This window comes from Alligator mississippiensis, chromosome 5 (assembly GCF_030867095.1).
Source record: "Alligator mississippiensis isolate rAllMis1 chromosome 5, rAllMis1, whole genome shotgun sequence".
Taxonomy (NCBI): domain Eukaryota; kingdom Metazoa; phylum Chordata; order Crocodylia; family Alligatoridae; genus Alligator; species Alligator mississippiensis.
Window position 1 is genome coordinate 217,236,979 of NC_081828.1, and position 19,618 is coordinate 217,256,596.

The following is a 19,618-nucleotide window of genomic DNA, read 5'->3' on the forward strand; positions in this document are numbered from 1 at the left end:
AGAAGGATACTCTAGCACCCAAAGTCAAATACAAATACACTGCAAAAATACTGACTAAGAGGTAAGAGCTAAAAGCACTCATTGTTTTAACTGACTTCACTTCTCAATCTTTAGGACAAAGGTAACAAAATAACTTGGAAAAATAAAAAGATCTGAACAACAGGACAAAAGCTGCACCCCTCCCCTTCAGCATTCAAAATCCTTCAATTAGATGTGTACATTTTTTCTTGCAAAATGACCCCCCACCCAGATCTGACCTATTCCCAAGCAATCCTGCAAATACTCATTCTGATTTATAATGTATTTGAAAATGGGCTTGTCCCAACCCAAGGTGCCTTTGTATGTGGTTAGAGATATAGTCTCGTAATACACGGAACTGACTGCTCTCATCTCAGGCCAGAAAGCTGTTAGCCGCAGACCAACCACTACCCCTTATTACAATCTGCAAATTGAGACAGGTTTCAATGACAGGGGAAGGTTACCCATAATGACTCTAAAGCAGGGGTGGGCAAGATGCAGCCTGCGGGCTGGATGCGGCCCACCAGGCCATTTCATCTGGCCCACGGGGCCCCTAAAAAATTTAGAAAATTAATGTATACCTGCCCCTGGCTACCTGTCATGCGGCCCTCGATGGCTTGCCAAAACTCAGTAAGTGGCCCTCCGTCCGATACAATTGCCTGCCCCTGCTCTAAAGCCAGAACAGACTCATAGATCACCTGGTCTGGTGTCCTGTATTAAGGGCTCCTCTTCACCCTGCCTGGTCTGTACACCAAGTTATATACCATTTTATAAAAAAGCAGGTTCACTGCCTAGGCAAACCTGAGGCAGTCTTGCTCTCTCAACTCTCTGCTCTGCCACTGTCTCCAGTTGCTCTTAGGCAGAGCCCTGGATGATCCCAGAGCCAGGCAGCTCTTAACAGGAGAGCCTTGCACAAACATGACAAGGGCCCCTTTGGACATGGCTGCCTGTGACTGCAAGGGCCTGGACCCAGGTGCTATCTCCTGGCCCTATGTTCCTAGAGGCTCACCTCATGATCTGAAAGGCTGCTGTCCAGTTACAGAGTCATCTCCTAAACACAAAAGGCTGCGAAGTGGCAGCCTTCCACCAGCTCCCACAGAGGCATGCAGATTTACAGGTCTCTCATTAACAGCACAGTCCTAAAATATTCAGACTGAAGCAATGGCTTATTTCTTACTTGTCATTTAGCTGATGAAAACTGCACAGCTTCACCTCCCAGGGACCAGTGGGGCCATGTCTGCAAGGGAATGTCTGGAGGTAAACAAACTCTCAAGGGAGTTTTAGAAACATTTCATGGAAATATTTCTATGGCTCCATCCCAGAGGCATGGTGTTGCTGTGAGCTAGAATGAGCAGATATATATCCAGGGACATTTCCCTCTACAAGAAGGCATCAGAACCATTCAGACGTATATCATGGGCCTTGTAAGACTTCTCTTGTGCTAGAGACCTGAAAGAACCAAGCTTGATCCCCACCATTTCAGTGAAGGTCTGGGTGGTGGCTGGAGTTATCACTAGATGTCTACTGGCTTCTTAAGGCCTGTCTGCCTTATGGGGTTGCTGCTGCAATAGTGTTGCTGGCAGAGCCCCCTCAGGGAGACACAGCGCATGGTGGCAGAAGAGATATTTCCAGCGGGTTTGTTCTATCACCTCCTCTGCAGCCAGAAGTCCCATCCTGTCAGCCTAGTGGATCCACACAGCTGCTTGTCCAGCAGAGCTATGCAGCTAGAGAGTGTGCTCTATGCATACGCAGGCTGACACAGCTATACCAGCCAAACATAAGGCACAGACCAAGCCTTACTTTGCAGTTCTGATCAATGGGAAAGACAAGAGAAAGAAGAGCTTTTCTGGATCAGCGAGAACAGTTCGTAGTTGTTAAGATGACAATTGAAGTACCAGGAAGCACAAAGTGTTTACAAAGCTCTATGTGACCGTTTCAACATATCCTGATCCTAGGAGGGGAAAGGAGTGTCTGTTTCTTTGGGTACCTCCCTCCTACCTTTTTGCATCAACTCAAACCTAATCCTGTGTTTCAACAGCTCTACCAGGAGCAGCCAGCCCTGCCCAGGGGCTCAGGATCATACTCCAAGGCCTTCCCTCTTCTCTTTCCTAACTGATCATCAGCTTGCACTTAGTCCGGGTCAGTGGAGACTCACCTAGTAACAAGAATTTCCTGCTGTCCCCATAGAGCTGTCTCAGGTTGATACAGAACTCATGGATCGAAGCCCCGTTGCGATACTCGTGGAGAAGCATTGCAAACTGCTGGATCTCTTGGGACGAGAGCTTCGTTCTTAGCTGAGGAAGAGAAGCACAAGTCATGGATCAACCTCACTTTCAGAAGTGGAGCAGCCACTGCTAGCGAGAGGCTGACGATTCAAATGGAGAGACATCAAAGGGTGCTCTACAAACAGGCCACGGGAACTGAACCTCTCACTTACGCTAGGGACAGATCCTGTGTATTCTGTCTGTATGTCTGTAAGCATGTTATGGACCTGAGTGGTGCCTCGCAACATATCCTGGTTAGCAAATGCAAAACCCACTGAAAAGCCCGTTGAACACACGTTTCACCTGGGTGGAAAGCTCAAACTAGCAAGCATCCAGGGCTGCCTGAGGGGAGACAGGAAATAAAGCCCAGAGAGCAGGGTGGGGGCCTGAGATGCCCACATGTCCTTTCACTGAATCATCGGCGTGGCTTTGACTTCTCTGCAACCCAGCAGGCAGCCCTCCCCAAGCTGTTTGATAAAACAGCTCTCAAACACCCCACGAGTCCTACTCTGCACATTTCCCAGAAAGGATGGGCCACCTACAACCCAGAGCAGTGCCCTGACCTGAGAACAGATGACTGCAAGGACAGAGCAAGAGCTCTCAGAAGGAACCAGGTGTGGGCAGCCCCAGGCAGAAGCTGCTGTTGGCATTTTAACCACCTGGTACAGAGGTGGTAACTGCAAAGGCAGTGAGTATTTTCCTCTATAGCTTGCAGGTGAAAAGTACCTAATGCTCCCAAAGGAGGCTGCTAATTAATAAGCTTGACAAAGTCCATTAAGGCAACTCCTATTAACCCTGTTAATCCAGGGGCTGGCTCTGTAATTGTTCTCCAGACAACAACTTAATAGCGCCTTCCCAATCCAGTGCCCTCACTGCTGAAGCATCACGCATCACCAGAACCAATGCAGTTCATCTCCAAAGGTTTTAATTGAAAACAGCTTTTGCTCTAAGGAGGCAGACAGAAGACTGTACTCTAGCCACTTACCACCTGGGCCAGCATATGTTCACCTCTTACTTAGGTTCCTAATGGAAATTAGCCCAATGGCCTCTGAATCTAATCTCTACATGACCGCAAACTCATGTGATATGAGAGGAAACAGAGGGGTCCTTAACAGAGTGGACCTGTATGGTTGAATAACTGCCAGAGCTTTTCAGATTCAATGCCTGGGGCTTGGAAATGTTCCCAAGAGTGCTGAGCCAGCCTGGCTCTAGCCTAACGAGATGCAAATGTCACCCCATAAGCAGAAGCCGTGCTTCTGCCCCTGTCGGGATGTTCCTACCGTCATCATGTAGTCCTGTAGCAGCTCCGTCGCCGTGGTGCTCAGCTCACTTTCGCTAACTGTCTTAACGTGTGGAGACGGCTGTGTTGAGAAGGAAGTGGGGGAGTTGCCCCCTGTATCCAAGGACTCTGGAAAGGAACTGAAAGGCAAAGAGATGCATGAGCCCCCTTTAGCACACTGAGTGCAAGCCAGGCTTCACCCTGGGGGTAACTGCAGGGGAAACGGAGAGCCTCAACAGCTTAGAACCGCATTTTCACTGAGCCCATGCTGTGGTGTGGAGTGGATCCCCAAAATCAAGCAGTTTGGGATTTTTTCAACAGCACAGCTCTCATTGAAAAATCCCAGCTTGTCAAAGCTGAGGTTGTTCATGGGAAAGGGGCTGCCTCAGCAGGTTTCTGGACTCAGACAAAAGGCTTCAAAATCATCACCAAGACCCATTTGGACATTTTCACAATGGAAAATTGCAGTTTTCTCATTTGAAATTATGCTGATTTCAAAATTTCATTCTAGCCTAGGGGTCAGCAACTTTTTTGACTGCAGTGCCAAAAGACCCCAGCCTCAACCCACGCCTTGATCTGGTGTTCCAGGGGCAGACGATGGGGGAGCTGCAAAGGGCCCAATCTTAGCTGCTGATGGCAAGTGCATGTGCACCTCCAGGCAGAGGGTGGGGGAGTGGCCAGGGTGGCACTGCCCTGGTCCCTTCCCCGCCGTTGGCCCAGAGGCACTTGCGCAGCTGCCGGCAGCCATGGAGCCCGGGATGCTCGCAACAGGAGGTGGGCAGGCTGCAAACAGCTGCACTGGTGTCCGAAGCCCCGGCACCACCTCCATGGCAGTGGCAGCTGCGCACGCGCCTTGGGGCACATGATGGGGAACGGGCTGAGGTTGCACTGCCCCAGGACCCTTCCCCACTGTGCACCCCAAGGCACACATGCAGTCGCATGGGGGCTCCAGACCCCAGTACAACTGCTTGCAGCCACCTGGTTGCCTGCCACAGCCGGCCTGGGCTCTGGGGAGATGCTGCCTGCCATAGAGCCCAGGCTGTTTGCAGCAGAGCTTGCAGCCTCCTGGCCACCTGCTATGAGCAACCCTGGCTTGGCAGCAGCTGCCCAAAGCTAACTCCTGTTCTAGCACAACATTTGTATTTGTAAAAAGGCTAAAAATGACTGAAATTGAAATAAAATGTACTGAAATGTTCACAGAGTTAGCCTTGTGCTGACACAATTCTTCTTCGTTTCAGTTTTTCAGTCTGTGAAAAGCTTTTCAACATTCTGGCTCGTCATAGTGGAAAAAAGAATTGCCAAAATGTTGAAAACTTTCAAGCCCCTTTCAACTCTTCCTGTTCAAGAGAAGGGAGATGTGTGTTATGGACATCTCTGGAATATTGCAGGACAGTAAATTCACAAAGAACACAAGCAGGCAGACACTGGGGTGCTGCATATCGGCAGCAAAGCTGATGTCAAAGTATCTCAGCTGTCATTGCTGAAACCAGCTAGTGTGTAGATTTTAACAGATCCTTTTATGCTGTGAACCCAATATCAGGTCTATCTAAATCAACTACAAGTCACATATGCCAAACTATCTTATACACCGTTCACCATCAACTTACAAAGTGCTTGCTTCTGTTTCGTAAGATTCTTTAATGTCCACTTTTGTAGAAGAGTCATCTGCAAGGAAGAGATTCCAGTCAAGAGATTTAAAGCCCCAAATGCCATAGACTTCCTACCCTGCAGGTCACAAACATCCCCAGTGTCTTTAATGAGAGGGTGAAAAGGCATGCTAGACCGAGGGAAAAATGTGAATTCCCTGCTGATTTAAGACAGTATCTGGAGATCTAGAACGGGATCCAGAACAGGTTCAGTAGGGAAGATGAACTACAAAGGGATGCAGCGCTGTTTTATTACACTGCTGCTGTCGATCAAAAAGGGGAAGACAACAGACCATGTGTGAAAAAACAGGTGCTACCCACAGCATTTCTGGTTCCTAGGGTCTTTCAGCAGCACCCTGGCTGAATTGACAATCCCAAACTATATCTGCCAGCAGCAGTCAGCTCTGGATCATTCAACTTCACATGGAAAACAGAGCAGAAAACTAGGAGGGGTTTTTATCAGACCCTTCTGCTCTCCCTGCCTCTTCCAACCCCCACTGGGCCAAAACTCATTAGAGACAGAGGTTCTGGTCAGAGCCACCAGTGTCCCAAAGCTGGGGCCATTTTGAGATGCATCGCCTAGCTGTAGTTTGCAATATACCTTTGGGAGCTCCAGCAGTGAGAAGTTGCCAGGCAGGCCTATGATTGCTGGAAACGACTGCTATTTGGAACCAGTTTTCCCATCCTAAAAGCTGAAGAGTGAGCGGGAAATGACATGGCTGTGGGGAGCAGGGGAGTGTGACACAAGGGGTTGGGGCCTGGGTTAGAAGACCAGAGAGCAAGGGGAAGCGCTGCTGTACGTACCGCTGTGCAGGGACATGTGCCGCGTGGGTGTCGAGGCCCCATCAAATATTGCTCTGTCTAAGAAGTCGATGGTGGACTCAGTGTAAACAATCTGGAAGACTTGGCTGAGCAGTGAGCAGAGCTCCTCTGCGGTTACCTGAGCGGGGAGCAACAGGTGGGGTCAGACAGGGGCGGCTGCGCTGCACTATCAAAGAGATGGCGCTCCCCCAGGACACACAAACATACACTTTAGCCTCTTTAAAAGGGAGGAGGAGCAGCTGCTCAGAGCATAACAGCTGCCAGGCGCTCCCAGTTCCTGTGATCCTGCAGACACACAAGTGAGCTAAATCCCCATCAATGAAGCAGGGTTGCTTCGCTACAGCTGTATTGCCACAGAATCGAGCAGCTGTAACAGCTGCATTGCTTGAATCCATTATCCTACCATAGTAATGCAGCTGTTTCACCTGTCTATACCCTCTACTCGTCCCCCAAAAGGGATGCACCGTGCGTAACTCGGGTGTATTATTACCTGTATGTATAAGAGTATTGCATCACTCTTAGAGAACCCCACTGTTTCAAAAGGGAGGGATATAGGCTGCTTCTGTTGCAGGAGGAGCCAACTACCAGGACCAAAAAGGCTAATTTTCTCTAGTACCTTGGTGCTTGCCATTAGGGGAAAGGCCAAAGAAGGAAGGAACCCTGTAACTGCCTTGTTTGCCAAACTAGGGACATTAATACACACACCTTTTCACGCTGCAATACACTGCAGATCCAGCAAGTCACAGCAGACTCGATTAATTGAGTCTGCTCCACACGTGCGCTAACGCACACCGCGCTGCGTCACTTGTGGTTGTACAAGTGGTGAAATGCATGTCAGCACAGAGAAAAAGAGTGGTGGTGTGCTTTTGAATTAAAACACTTTCAGTGTATTCTAGTTCAAAAGCGGACCGCCACCATTTTCTGTGCACTGGTGCACATTTCACCATTTATACAACTGCATGCATTGCAGCGCTGGGCGCTTTTCAAAGCACCTGGCGCTGTGGCACATGCATGTGTAAAAATGCCCTAGATGCTTCTGCACTGCGTGATTTCCCCCCTGCACATTTCAGAGAAAAGGATGAACAACAGAGACTGTTAGACCCCAAGCACCCAGCATGGTGTCAGACACACTCAGCTGAGCATTGCAGAGCTAATCAGAGGCAATCTAATGACAGGAACACAGGGCACAGCTGAACAAGGCATGCGGGACTAGATGATGTCATGACTCTATTTATACCCCCATCCTATTCTCCTTCTCGGTCCACTGGGTTTAGAACTTGCCGTATCCATTATTTTATCCACCTATCTATATATCTTGCTGTATCTATCATTTTAACCCAGATTGCAATGCTCAGGAGGTAGCAGCTCCCTGAAAGGCACCAGCACTCCTCTGGGAGTAGAACAAGACAGACAGGCACTGGATCCATGCTGTTGCTACTACTCAGCTGCATCTTTGGGTGGGCAGGTGAAAATCTCCAAGTCTGGAAGCACAAGGGCACAAATGTGCTGCTCCTCCCCGCACTGGCTTCCAAGAAAAGTCACTAATGCTGAGAGCACAGTGCTTTTCCTGGAACAAGACTGACTACAGGGATAAAAGCTGCACCTTCAAATGCATTCAAGGGTCTGAATCCATCTGCGAGCTTGGGACAGGAGGATGGAGCTTCCTTACTTGTACAGCTCCTAATCTGCTGAGGGAGCCTTAATGCACTGAGGTTAATAAGTAATGCAGGATGCTACTGTGAAGGAATGCAATATCCTCAGGGAAAGCAGTGCTACTATGGGTATTTTCTTGATGGGGAAAGTATCTTCTCCTAAAACTGGGGGAAGGGTTAGCAAAAAAATTGGATCCAAAGCTTACAGCACCCGGAGTTATGGGGGTACCTTGTAGCAGGCAATTCACAGCTTGTGTTGAGTCAGACTGCGATCTTAGTTATACCGTGTAAATATGGGCAAGTCCCCTGTGGCTAAGGGAGCTCTACAAAATCATAGAATCACACAGCGAGGGTTGGGAGGGACCGCAGAAGGTCATATCTAGTCCAACCCCCTGCTCCAAGCAGGACCAGCCCCAACTACAGCATCCCAGACAAGGCTTTGTCTACTTGGGTCTTCAAAACCTCCAAGGATGGAGTTTCCACCACATCTCTGGGTAACCTGTTCCAGTGCTTTACTACCCTCCTAGTGAGAAAATGCTTCCAACTATCTAACCTCAATTTCCCTTGCTGCAGCTTGAGCCCATTGCTCCTTCTCCTGTCATCTGCCCCCACTGAGACCAGCCCAGCTCCGTCCTCTTTGCACCCCCCTGCAGGGAGGTGAAGGCTGCTATTAAATCCCCCCTCAGTCTTCTCTTCTCTAGACTAAATAAACCCAGTTCCCTCAGTCTTTCCTCACAAGTTATGTCCCCCAGGCCCCAAACCATTTTCGCTGCCCTTCACTGAACTCTCTCCAGTGTGTCCACATCCTTTCTGTTGTGGGGGGCCCACAACTGGACACAGGACTCCAGATGTGGCCTCTCCAGTGCTGAATAGAGGGGAAGAATCACTTCCCTGGACCTAATGACAACGCAGCTAGCAGTGCAGCCCAGGATGCTGGTAGCCTTCTTGGCAACAAAGGCACACTGCTGGCTCCTATTCAGTTTATTGTCCCCTGTCCCCACCAGGTCCTTTTCTGCAGAGCTGCTGCCCAGCCAGTCACCCTCAGCCTGTCCTGGTGCATGTGATTGTTTTGTCCTAAATGCAGGACTTTGCACTTGTCCTTGTTGAACCTCATACGATTTCTTTGGCCCAATCCTCCAATTTGTCGAGGTCACTCTGAATCATAGCCCCACGCTCCAGTGTATCTACTGCTCCCCCCAGCTTGCTGTCGTCTGCAAACTTGCTGAGGGTGCACTCTGTGCCATCTTCCAGGTCACTGATGAAAACGTTGAACAAAAACTGGCTGGATACAGGCTGGATTTGGAGACATTACCTACACAGAACACACCCAACCAGCCTTCCTGTTAATTGTGTAGGCAGCAGCCTCCATGCAAACTCAAGTACTATTTTTATCATGGCATTTTGACTGAAACGGCAATATCAGAGCAGAACATTTGGGGCATTCAGCCTTACTTTATTCTCTGTAGCCAGGACCACCAAACAGCAAGCTTCGACAGGTACCACTCCACTCTCCGACAGCGACCCAGACGTGAGGGCTTTGGAGCTTTCGGCACAGAGACTCTGACTTGGAGAAATCCCAGGGTCCTGAGCTGAGGAACAGAAAAGCCATTAATGAAAGAGGACGGGGAGGAGAGCGTTTGGATACGATTGCTCCCTGCTGTACTGGTGCTACCAGATTTGTACTGTTGCATAAAGAGATGCAGTGCAAGGCCTTGTGTCTCTAATCCATGCATACAAGCCAACCTCAGTGTGTTCTGGTGCCTTCTGAATGACACACAGCAGCCCTGACAGCCTACAACCAAAAAGCCAGGCCAGTGCAATTTAAAGCCCCCAGCTCATGTTGCACCAAGCTACCAGCACAGAGCAGCCAGCACTGTGGCATAAGACAGCCCTGCATTCTAGTAATTCTGTGAGTTTGGTCTGGCTGCCAGGTTAAGAGCTTTTGTGCATCACAAGCAGGGATTCTTGTGCGAGCGAACGTGAATAAGACATCCCCTCCTCCTTGAACAGAGAGGACTGAGGGGTGGGCACTGCACAGCAAGGTACTTCTTGGCCTCATGTTGCACACAACTCAGCCCTCCCTGTGTTCTTTGCTACTTGCCTTCTCTCCCGCTCAGACTAATTGAAATATTCAGGCAGGACCTCAGCCCGTAGGCTACACAGTGCCATGCACACCTATGTAGGGAGTCAAAAGAAAAGCAAGGGTAACATTGGACCCCTGCTAAACCAAATGGCACAACTGACAGCCAACTCCCAGGAAAAAGATAACCTCCTTAATGGGCAATTTGCATTGGTTTTTCATCAGCCTGAAGGGTCTGCCTTGCCTAGCAAGATGTGGGACGGCCAGGGTGAGGGTGAAATTATACAATAGACCTCGTAAAGGAACACCTTGAGAGGCTGGACCCCTTCAAGTCAGCGGGTGCTGACAGATTACACCCCAGAGTACTTAAGGAGCTGGCCTAACCGCTGGCCAAGGTTTTCGAAAACTCGTGGTGCTCAGGTGAAGTACCTGAAGACTGGAAGAGGGCCAATGTGGTGCCTATCTTCAAGAAAGGGAGGAAAGTAGATCCAGGGAACTACAGGCCCATCAGCTTGACCTCGATCCCTGGTAAGATTCTGGAAAAAAATCATCAAAAAGTCCATTCTTGACAAGCTGGGTGATTGCAACATCCTGAGGGACAGCCATCACGGGTTTGTTGCAGGTAGGTTTTCCCTGACCAATCTCATCTCCTTCTACAACCAGGTGACCTATCACCTGGACAAGGGAGAAGAGATTGACATCACATATCTGGACTTCAAAAAAGCCTTTAACCTGGTGTCCCACGATCTCCTCTTGGAAAAATCAGCCAACTGTGGTCTCGGCTACCCCACAATCCGATGGCTGGAGAACTGGCTCTGAGACCAGACTCAGAGAGTGGTGGTCGACAGAAGCAAATCATCGTGGCGCTCCATGTCCAGTGGTATCCCCCAAGGCTCTGTCCTTGGACCGGTTCTCTTCAACGTCTTTATCAACGATGTGGACATTGGTGTCAGAAGCAGACTGACCATGTTTGCCGATGACACCAAACTTTGGGACATAGCGTCCACACTGGAGGACAGGCTGGTGATCCAGGCTGACTTGTTGGAATCTTTGACCCCAGCTGACTTCCTGCTCTTGGGGCAGGGGTCTGGACTCGATGATCTCCCGAGGTCCCTTCCAGCCCTAAAGTCCATGAAATCTATGAAACACTGGTTCTGTACGCAGGAACAGCCAGCACAGCAGCATGGAGACTGCAGCACAGGAAAGTTCCCTACTCATCCCTCCAGCTTAAAGGAGGGTATATGGTCTCCCTCCACCATCAGGGATCAATGCCTCATGCACACAAAGTGCAGGGGACCTGCTGGTGGCCATTTGCCTCCCTGCCTTCACACCAGCGCTCCTGGAGCTACATTCCCCATTGGTTCTCTTGGGTGACTACAAAGGCAGGGGACTGGATGCCACGGCTGGGGTCCCTTCCAGCCCTATGTCCCTTGATATGAAAACGGAGTTGATGGCAAAGTAACTACTCAAGCTAATGCTGATGAACAGCCTTAGCTGGGGAACTGCTCAGACAGCAAGTGGAAACAAGGCAGCTGGATCATCCCTTCAGCTCAGCTCACATCCTGCAGACCCAGAGACTGAACTTCGCAGGGAGCACATGCAGTAGTGGCACACAGTCTTTTTGGGTCTGATCCACTGGTTTCAGAGCCCATCTGATCCTGGCACGTGACAACCAACTTGTCTGATGGTCTTACTGTGGAGCGTGCCAGGAAAACACAATGCTGTGGAAGTTCAATGGCTGCTTTCTGTGAGCTGAACACCTGCCCGGCTCATGTATCTGACTAGCCCTTCTCTGCAGGGACCTTCCTCGTGCTGTTTTCAGGCTACAAAACCTTTTCTGTCCCCTCTTTCAAACTCTGCTGCAAGAAAACTGGCAGGCCTTTGGCATGACTGTGGCTGTCCAAACTACAAGGTGTTTCCAGGTGATTGCAGGCACTGGATACAAAATGCACAATACCTGTTACCACAGGGCTGGAGCTGGGCTGTAACCCAACTGCTCCAGATGAAGAGCTAAGGCCACAACTAGCCTTCACCAAACCTGCACTTAAGCCTGATTCTCAGGATCAAAGGAAAACAGAAACCAACCATCTCCCTACCCTGACACTGGAGGCCATTGGTTGGCAAGGCCTGAGGACTGAGCAAGCTGGGTTTTCTGAATGTCCTCTCTCGGGGCTGGTGATGTCAACTTTCCAACCCTGCTTACTGTTTTATTTGCTGAGGCTGGGCAATGCTGTTCCACACCTCCAATCCAGACAGTATGAAAGGAGGCACTGAACGGACTGAGCAACAAATGGGATTTTGATCGCTGGTTAATTCACCACCTTGCGTGTTGTACTGCTGACCTGTGCTCTTGTATGTTCCACAAAGACCCAGCTGGAGGCAGCCAAGACGGCTGGGATCTGGCCTGCTCTGCTACACAGAAAGCCCCAGGCTGACTGCATGTCTCATGTCGGACGCAGACAGGCTCGATTACCCCCGTGTCATGCAAGAGCGAAGGACTTGCTCCTCGTTCTCCCAGGCCCGTCTGTAATGGCTCGCACCGAGGTACCAGACAGAAGCATGAGGAAGGCTCGGGGACTCAGCCAGCCTGCGGGGACTGCAAGCACGCCAGGGAAAGGAGCACGGCTCCACCAGCCAGGAGAAGCAGCTCCACAAGAGGGAGCTCTCCATCGAGAGCGCCGAGCTCGGGTCCAGGACACAGCCTCACGCTACGGTAAAAAACAGACAAGGCTTGACGCTGTAATTCCAGCAAACGTTTCTGACGACTCCCGCTAATTGCCAGCTTCACTTTGTGGTTCAGACGCTCCCGATCCATTGACAGAATTACAGCTCCGGAGTCCAGACCTTCATTTATTCTACATACTCTTCCCCCCTCACTGCCATTATATTTACTGAGGAAAAGAGATGCATCCCCCTACAGTCACCTGTGAAATGCTCAGTTAAACACAGAACAGATGGCGAGGTTCCTGAGCATTTTCCAACTTTGACAACAGTCAGAAAGAATGCACAACGCATGCACACACATCTGCGCTGCTCCGACAGGCTGCCTGAAGTCTGGGAGGCAGGTATGTCCATTAAGATTGCAACACATTTTCCATTTCATCCAGAAATCAGCTGGATGCAACATGTGCTTTGGGCTTTTGACAGCACTTACCTGGCATTTTGAGTGCGAAAGCTGCAGTGAGTTCAGAGAGGCACAGCAGTAAGCCATTCACACAGGCTGAAATCTTCCCCATAAAAAAACAAATTCTATCACAACTCAGCTGTAGGTCTAACCTGATGGAACGCCTCGTTTACATGTGTTGGGAAAATGAACAGCTCCTCCCCCTCCAGCAAGTCAATTTAAGAGAAGAGCGTTAGTAAAACGATTGCATCTTGGTAATTAAAGCATCTTACAGAGACAATCCAAAGCATGCTGTGAACTACTCTGCATGACACTGACATTAACAGGGTGTAAAGCCCATCACCGGACTTTAGCAGACATCAGTTTAAAAGCCAATCCAGGTTCCTCTCTGGAGACCACCTGAGTGAGGATGTCTCTGCCAACTCAGCAGTCCCTGCGCTAGTCACAGCCTACCTGTTTTCAGCACCACCAGGTGGGAGGAGTCATCCCGGATGTATGACACCGATGCAATATCGTGGATGGGGACCCTGAGTATGATGTCTTCTCCATCCCTCCACACCAGCTTGATGTTGTAAGCGGACAGACTAATCACCGCGTCGTGCTCCTGGGTCAGCTGCCCTGGGAGCTGATGTGCTCTCTGTGACAAAGGAGTTTTCATTAACAAGTGGAAGGCTCCTTTCCCCTGTCATTAGTCCTGGTCAAGGCAGTATGGGGAAGAAGGGAACACCCACCTCCACTTCTCTGCTCCTTTCATGTGCCACTGACCTTAACTGAAACTACTAAAACATGCACAGTAAGCATCTAAAAATGAAACCCACTAGACACATATCACACATTTCAAGCAGCCACTCAAACTTTGCTTAAGATTTCCCCCTCACCCCTATAACTTGAGTCATTTATCCTTGCACTGTCAACCTTTGATCTCTCTGCCCTGCAGCCTCCATGTCTGGAGTACTGCATACATATATAAAACAAGAACAGTAGGGACAGAGGAGCTAGCAGAGTTCACTCGACAAAAGTTCAGGCTGGAGTGTATAAATGGCCTGGTACTCACCTTGGCATTATCTATTAAATGAAGGATTTCAGTACGACTGGAGGGATTCAGGTATCCAGGGACAGATGTTAATTGGCCTAAATACTGAGAAGGGAAAAAAATCAGTTACCAGGTGCTGCACACACCCCACAGTGAAATCTCTCCACTGTCACAGAAAATGGTGAATTTAAAGATAAATACCAACTAAGAAGCCATATCTTAAACTCAATCTAAAAGCAATCCAGGCCAGCTGTTGCCTTGATGCTTCATTTAGAAACCTTTGGAGAACTACTTGAGACAGAAGACTTCCGATGAGGCCAGGCAGGGCTTTCACTATTACTACAAGCTGGTCTCCAAGAGCTGAAATTCAATCTGGTGGCCAAAAAGCAATCATCCAAGTCTCAAGGTATACAGCCAGCAGAGCCTTACAAACGGTTATCATTCTCCCAAAGCAGCTGTTAAAGCAACCAGCAAGCAGGATGTCCTTCCAGCTGGCCTGTGTGTGGCAGGACTGTGCTACACTATTTCACAGCTCTCAGCTGGGCTGTACTCCAAAGCACTTTCCATGAGTTAAATACACTTAGGAGATTAGCTAAGGACCAGGAAGCAAAACATAAATATCCTTTCAACTAAGTTCTAGAAGTGGACAAGGCCAGTGGCTCTTCTAGAGAGCAGAAGCTATAGAGAAAAGTGGCTCTTGTCTTAAATTTGGCACGGCCAGGGATTACACACACAACACTGAGCATTGCATGCGCCTCCATTGCATGGCAAAGGGACAGGCATTTGCCGGGGCCCACAGGCCACATGTTAACCGTGCGTGGCCTACACGAGGGCCAGGGGTCACAGGCTGTCCCGTCGCAAGTCACGTGGCTGCCTTGCCTTAAATGAACAGTGACGTGGTTTGCAAAGGAGCACACAAATGCACACACACTTGCTCCATTCAATCAGCTAGGGGAAGGCCTTTGAAATTTTGAACTGGGTCCTCAGATGAATGAATGGGGGAGCCTCTGGAGCAGTCTGAAGATAGAAGTGATGTGGCTGTGCTTTATCCTTCGCTCTCTGTGTTGGCAAGACCCACTGAGGAAAATCCTGGGAATGTCTTGATGGCAGGGCCCTTTTGGAAAAGGAAAACACACTCGCATGGAAAGCTGAACTGAGGGCACAATTTCAGGCAAGGGTGAACACCAAAGGCCTCTTGTACTGTGCACTGCAGCAAAACAATCCCCTCCCCATCACACTCGCACATCAGAGAGGAGGATGAAGTTGAGAGAAGGATGAAAGAGATCCTGTCCCTTGCCTCCCAAGTTACCTTAACTTCCTTTTCGATGTAGTCATTCAGCAGTATGTCTGGTTCAACTCGATCGGGCAAGGACAGCACGACGGTGTGAAGCGGGCGTCTCTCAGTAACCTTCTCCTGGGCCTTTTTATCCCGTCCTTTCTCGCCTTTCAAGAAGACTCGTTTGAAAGGGGACACGATTCCAGGCTGCTGGCAGAAATAGAAATGGGTTAGGGCTAGGCTTTGCATGATCTGCAATCTGCATGCAAACGAAGCCTCTTGACAGACCCGTTGCAGGGAATGAGAGGCTGACTATCAGACTCCAGGCGCGGTGGAAGCGGGCACTGGGCGCTCTCTGTTCCAGAGTGCCAAGCAGAGATGAGGTGTGCTGCCTCTCCCCTGAAAGGCCTCATTATTCACCTGTTCCCATAGCCTTACTGAAATGAATGGCTGGTTCTCCTCCAGGTGCGCGGCGATGCTAGAGTGAAAAAGGAAGGACACAAAATCAGCTTTCAGTCCCTGTCTTTTGGGAGACTGAGAACGCTGCAGTGGCTCTAAGCATTTGGGATTTAGAGCACAGCATTACATGCAACTCGGAGGGCTGCACAAAGCCCTCCATGCTCCCCCCACCCCATCCAACCACAGACACTTCTCCTGGGTTTGGATGCATTTCCTGCAGACTCCACTTCTACAAAAGGATGCTTTCACTGCTGTCCTAGAAGAGGCACCTCTGCTCTCTCACACAGCCTCTATCCTTCTTTGCCCATTGCCTTCGCAAGGGTCAACTGCCAGATCACGGCTGCGAAGCAGCACCGTTTTGTTTCGACATCCATTTTGCCGTTTCAAAGGGCCAGTGTTTCATTTCATCGTTTCGAAGCACTGTCCCGTTTCGTTTTGTTGAAACCGCTTCGCGCCCATAGGCTGTAACGAGGAATCATGAAAACACCTAAAACTTTGTCATTCCTTGCCTGACTTGGATGAAAATTGCAGGGATGGTAGCCCCTTCTGAGGGCATGAAGCCTGCCACTTTTCAAGGAGACAGGTGAAGAGGTTTCTGGGAAACTGCACCTCAAACTGTTCAAAGCACAACTCCTGACACTTACTGGCAGCAGCAGCCTCCTCTAATCTGGCGCGCCGATGCGGGGGCCCGGGACTGTGCCGGACTCCTCCTGGGGGTGCGGGCCCCCAGATCTGTGCACCAGATGATAGGAGGCTGCCACCGCCACCTGGGACTGAAGCCAGTAAGCCCAGGTTTGAAACTCGAAACATTTTGAAACTTTCAAAATGTTTCGAGTGCCCTCATTTCGTTTCGAAGCTGTTTCAAAGCCTTTTGTTTCGTTTCAATTTCGCTGTTTCGAGCTCAAAACGTGTTGAAACAGCTTTGAAACGAAACACCCGGCAAAATTTTGCACAGCCCTAATGGTTGGATGTTCACGCAGGTGCTACGGTCCTCTTTTAGGGGGGCGTACCCCAACGGCAAGATGGGTACAACTGGTGAAAATAACCCATAGTACATTAAAGCTAGGGAGGCAATGCAGGACTTGAGTCCGAATGTGGGGAGATATTCTTTCCAGGAATGCATGACACAACAGCGCTAAATGTTAAGTGTTCATCGTGACAACTGAGTACTTCCCTTTCAAGAGATAATTTACCACGCTGCACTTCCAAGCATATAAATACGTATGTTAAAATGGATGGCTCTGGATGTAGTTATGCCACCGCCAATGGCAGCCGTATGCAATTTTATGATCCATCCAAACATCAGCAATAAGGATTTTGTCCTAAAGCAATCAGAGCTCTGACATTATGGGACATTCCTCTCCTCCTAACGGCTTCCTCGTGACTTTGAAGGTCTTCGAAATCCAAAAATAAAAGTATTGCTAGTTCAAGCCGGGGTCTGGAAAAACACAACCCAAGCAGAGTTGTTCTTGTCTTTTTTAAATCACTCGTGATAATAGAGGCTCTGTGATCAGAACGGAGCTCAATTATACTGCAGACTTGTGCAAGGCAGAACAGAATCCAGCTTGTTCTCCCGGGCTGTACTAGCCCGGCAGCGCTAAGGACTTGTTTGTGTGAATAAACCAAAAAGATCTGACTCACAAAGGCAGGGAGAAGACACCAAGTCAGAGAGAGCTATTCTACAAGGCAGCTTGGCCGACTAGGGTGACACTAACTGGCTGCCATCTGTTAGCAACAAATTTCTATGATCGTGTTCAGTTTTATTCCTTTTCATGTTCTCCAATAAGCTGCTTCTGCTCGAATAGGAACGTGCTGAGCAAAAAGAAACGTTTGAGGGCGTTCAAGGTAAACCCGAGGCGCCCTGCAGGACAAGCTGCTGCAGTAGGAAAGGAGGTAAATTTTCAAAGTTCATTAGCAGCCCCAGATAATGGCTTGTTTGGCTCTCAAGCTGATGCAGACGAAGCCTCGAATCTAGCAGGAAGGCGAAGAGAAGCAGCAGCATTTCCAGGGTAAACACCGCCTCGAAGTAAAAAGAAGCCATCAGCTAGAGTCCTTTGCGATTAGACTGGCTTACCAGGTGGCAAAGCTGTCCCGATCCTCACTGTGTACCCGGCCATCAGCCGCCTAGGGAAATACCTGGTGAGGGTTACCACCACCTCTCTAAGGCTCTGGTCGTCACCCCTGGGCCAGACGGTGCCCGGCACTTCTGGGGGCCAGCCGTTTACTGCAGTCCCCATCTGACCCCCCTGACAACACCCATTCGCTCAGCCTTACCGCAACTCCCAACTCTGCTTCCCTGCCGCACGGGTCAGTCCGCACTACTAACGGGGAGCTGGTTGTGCCTCAGTCTAAGCCACATTTGCGGTGACGCCAGAGTGGGAGGCATGAACGTGGCACAAATGCTTGCAAGTCAGGATGTAAGGGTAATGCAATGATGCAAGGGTGGCAAACACCCTAGATTCCCAGGGGTGCGTCCCTCGAAGAAGGGAAAGCCGGGCAGGTGCTCCCAGGGCTTGTGTGGCTCGATCCCAAGTGGGAATTTCCTGGATGTGCAGGTTCGGGCCCCTCAAGCACCTGCCCAGGACAGCTGGAGAGTGCAGGCAGCTTTTGGCCTCTCCTGCTATAAAGCAAACAGATGTCTGCCACTAACGAGCAGCACATGATCACCTCTGTGCGAGCCACAAATCTGGGGCATTTGTGGCATAACAAGAGGCACAGACATCCGTGTGCTCGGCCTCGGTGACGCCGTAGAAGTGTTTATGGCAGAAAAAAGGAGATGAAAGGCGACTCGTTAGACTCCACCCTAAGTGGCTTACAAGCACAAGTCTCCTTTCATCGTTTTTTAAAGCAAAGCGTAAGTTCCTCAATCACTCGGACACCGTGAAAGTTTAACTCTGTGTTTACCAGCACTGAAGCAGTCCCGACAGCAGGGACACACAGGTCTCCGGCTGTAGCTGCTGGATCGCCACCACGGTCTGTGTGACAGTACGCTGTAGGCATGTGCAGCACCAAACCACGCACAAATGCACCATAGAGACCCAGGGATATTACTGAGATAGTTGGAGCATGAGAGGCGGACACGGGAGCCCTGTACCAGCTCCCTACTGTAGCAGCAGCCATGCACACAACTCCTAGTCCAGGTGAACAAACAGTTCATGACCCAGTAAACCCCAGTAGTTATCATCTTCAGCTGCATAACTCTCCCTGCTTGCAGTTTCCTGCAGAAGGGCAGGACGCCGAGGTTGTGACCTTTCAGAGAGGAGCTGTTTGCAGAGGTGTGCGTTTGCTCCCCGCGCTGGCTTCCCCCGCCCTCCCTGGCTCAAAGCAGTGCCTTGCACATCAGCCATGTTCCAGCTGGCTCAGCAAACAGAGGCTCAGCGTTGCTGCGAGACGGTCAGCGAGGGCGCTTTGTATTGCAGTGTCTGATAGAGCTGCAGTGCCCAGCCCTGGTGAGGATGGGGCTGAGCACCCCCGGCCCAGACCCTGCCCTCCAAAGCCACAGGGAAAGCATCCGAACCAGAAACAGGCAATGAGGCTGCTCCAGCCTGTGCAGACACTGCCTCTAACTTCTGGGTCCGGTGTGCAAGCTCAGGTGGGTGGGCTGGGGGGAGCGGGCTCAGCCCCATCCTCATTGGCACTGGCTGGGGCAATGGTGTAGACGAGCCCATGGGGTAAGTGGAAAGCAAGCCAATCAACATCAATGCCAGGATCCCCGCCTCCACAGTGGGGAGAATATGCCCCTTTGAACAACCCCACCTTAAAACTGTCCTGGCTGGGGTGGCCGTGCTCACTTCCCCTGGCTTCTGTCTGTAAAGCCCTGTGCCTACCCGGGCCAAACTGCAGTGCAGCGCTACCTCCCGAGGGTGTGGAGAGGCTTCGTTCATTAGCATGTACAAAATACATTGTGTTCTCAGGTGACGCAGAACGGGACGCTCTATTCCTTGCAATAATGTCAGCCAGTTAAT

The 19,618-nt window shown here is 50.2% G+C and overlaps 1 protein-coding gene across 3 annotated transcripts in view; it reads right to left on the reverse strand.

Annotated features, from left to right (window-relative positions):
- Window positions 1-19,618, reverse strand: part of CCM2 (CCM2 scaffold protein) — a 76,205-nt gene that overhangs the window by 12,359 nt on the left and 44,228 nt on the right. For 2 of the 3 annotated variants that reach the window (XM_014607301.3, XM_014607302.3), the window contains exons 2-9: window positions 15,228-15,401; window positions 13,940-14,023; window positions 13,339-13,522; window positions 9,134-9,270; window positions 6,012-6,147; window positions 5,169-5,226; window positions 3,563-3,701; window positions 2,174-2,312 (exon numbers count right to left, since the gene is read on the reverse strand). In XM_014607301.3, coding sequence (XP_014462787.1) covers window positions 2,174-2,312; window positions 3,563-3,701; window positions 5,169-5,226; window positions 6,012-6,147; window positions 9,134-9,270; window positions 13,339-13,522; window positions 13,940-14,023; window positions 15,228-15,401 — 1,051 coding nt within the window. Of the gene's footprint in view, window positions 1-1,195; window positions 1,256-2,173; window positions 2,313-3,562; window positions 3,702-5,168; window positions 5,227-6,011; window positions 6,148-9,133; window positions 9,271-13,338; window positions 13,523-13,939; window positions 14,024-15,227; window positions 15,402-19,618 lie in introns of all 3 variants that reach the window. The other variant, XM_019482983.2, reaches the window with a different exon arrangement.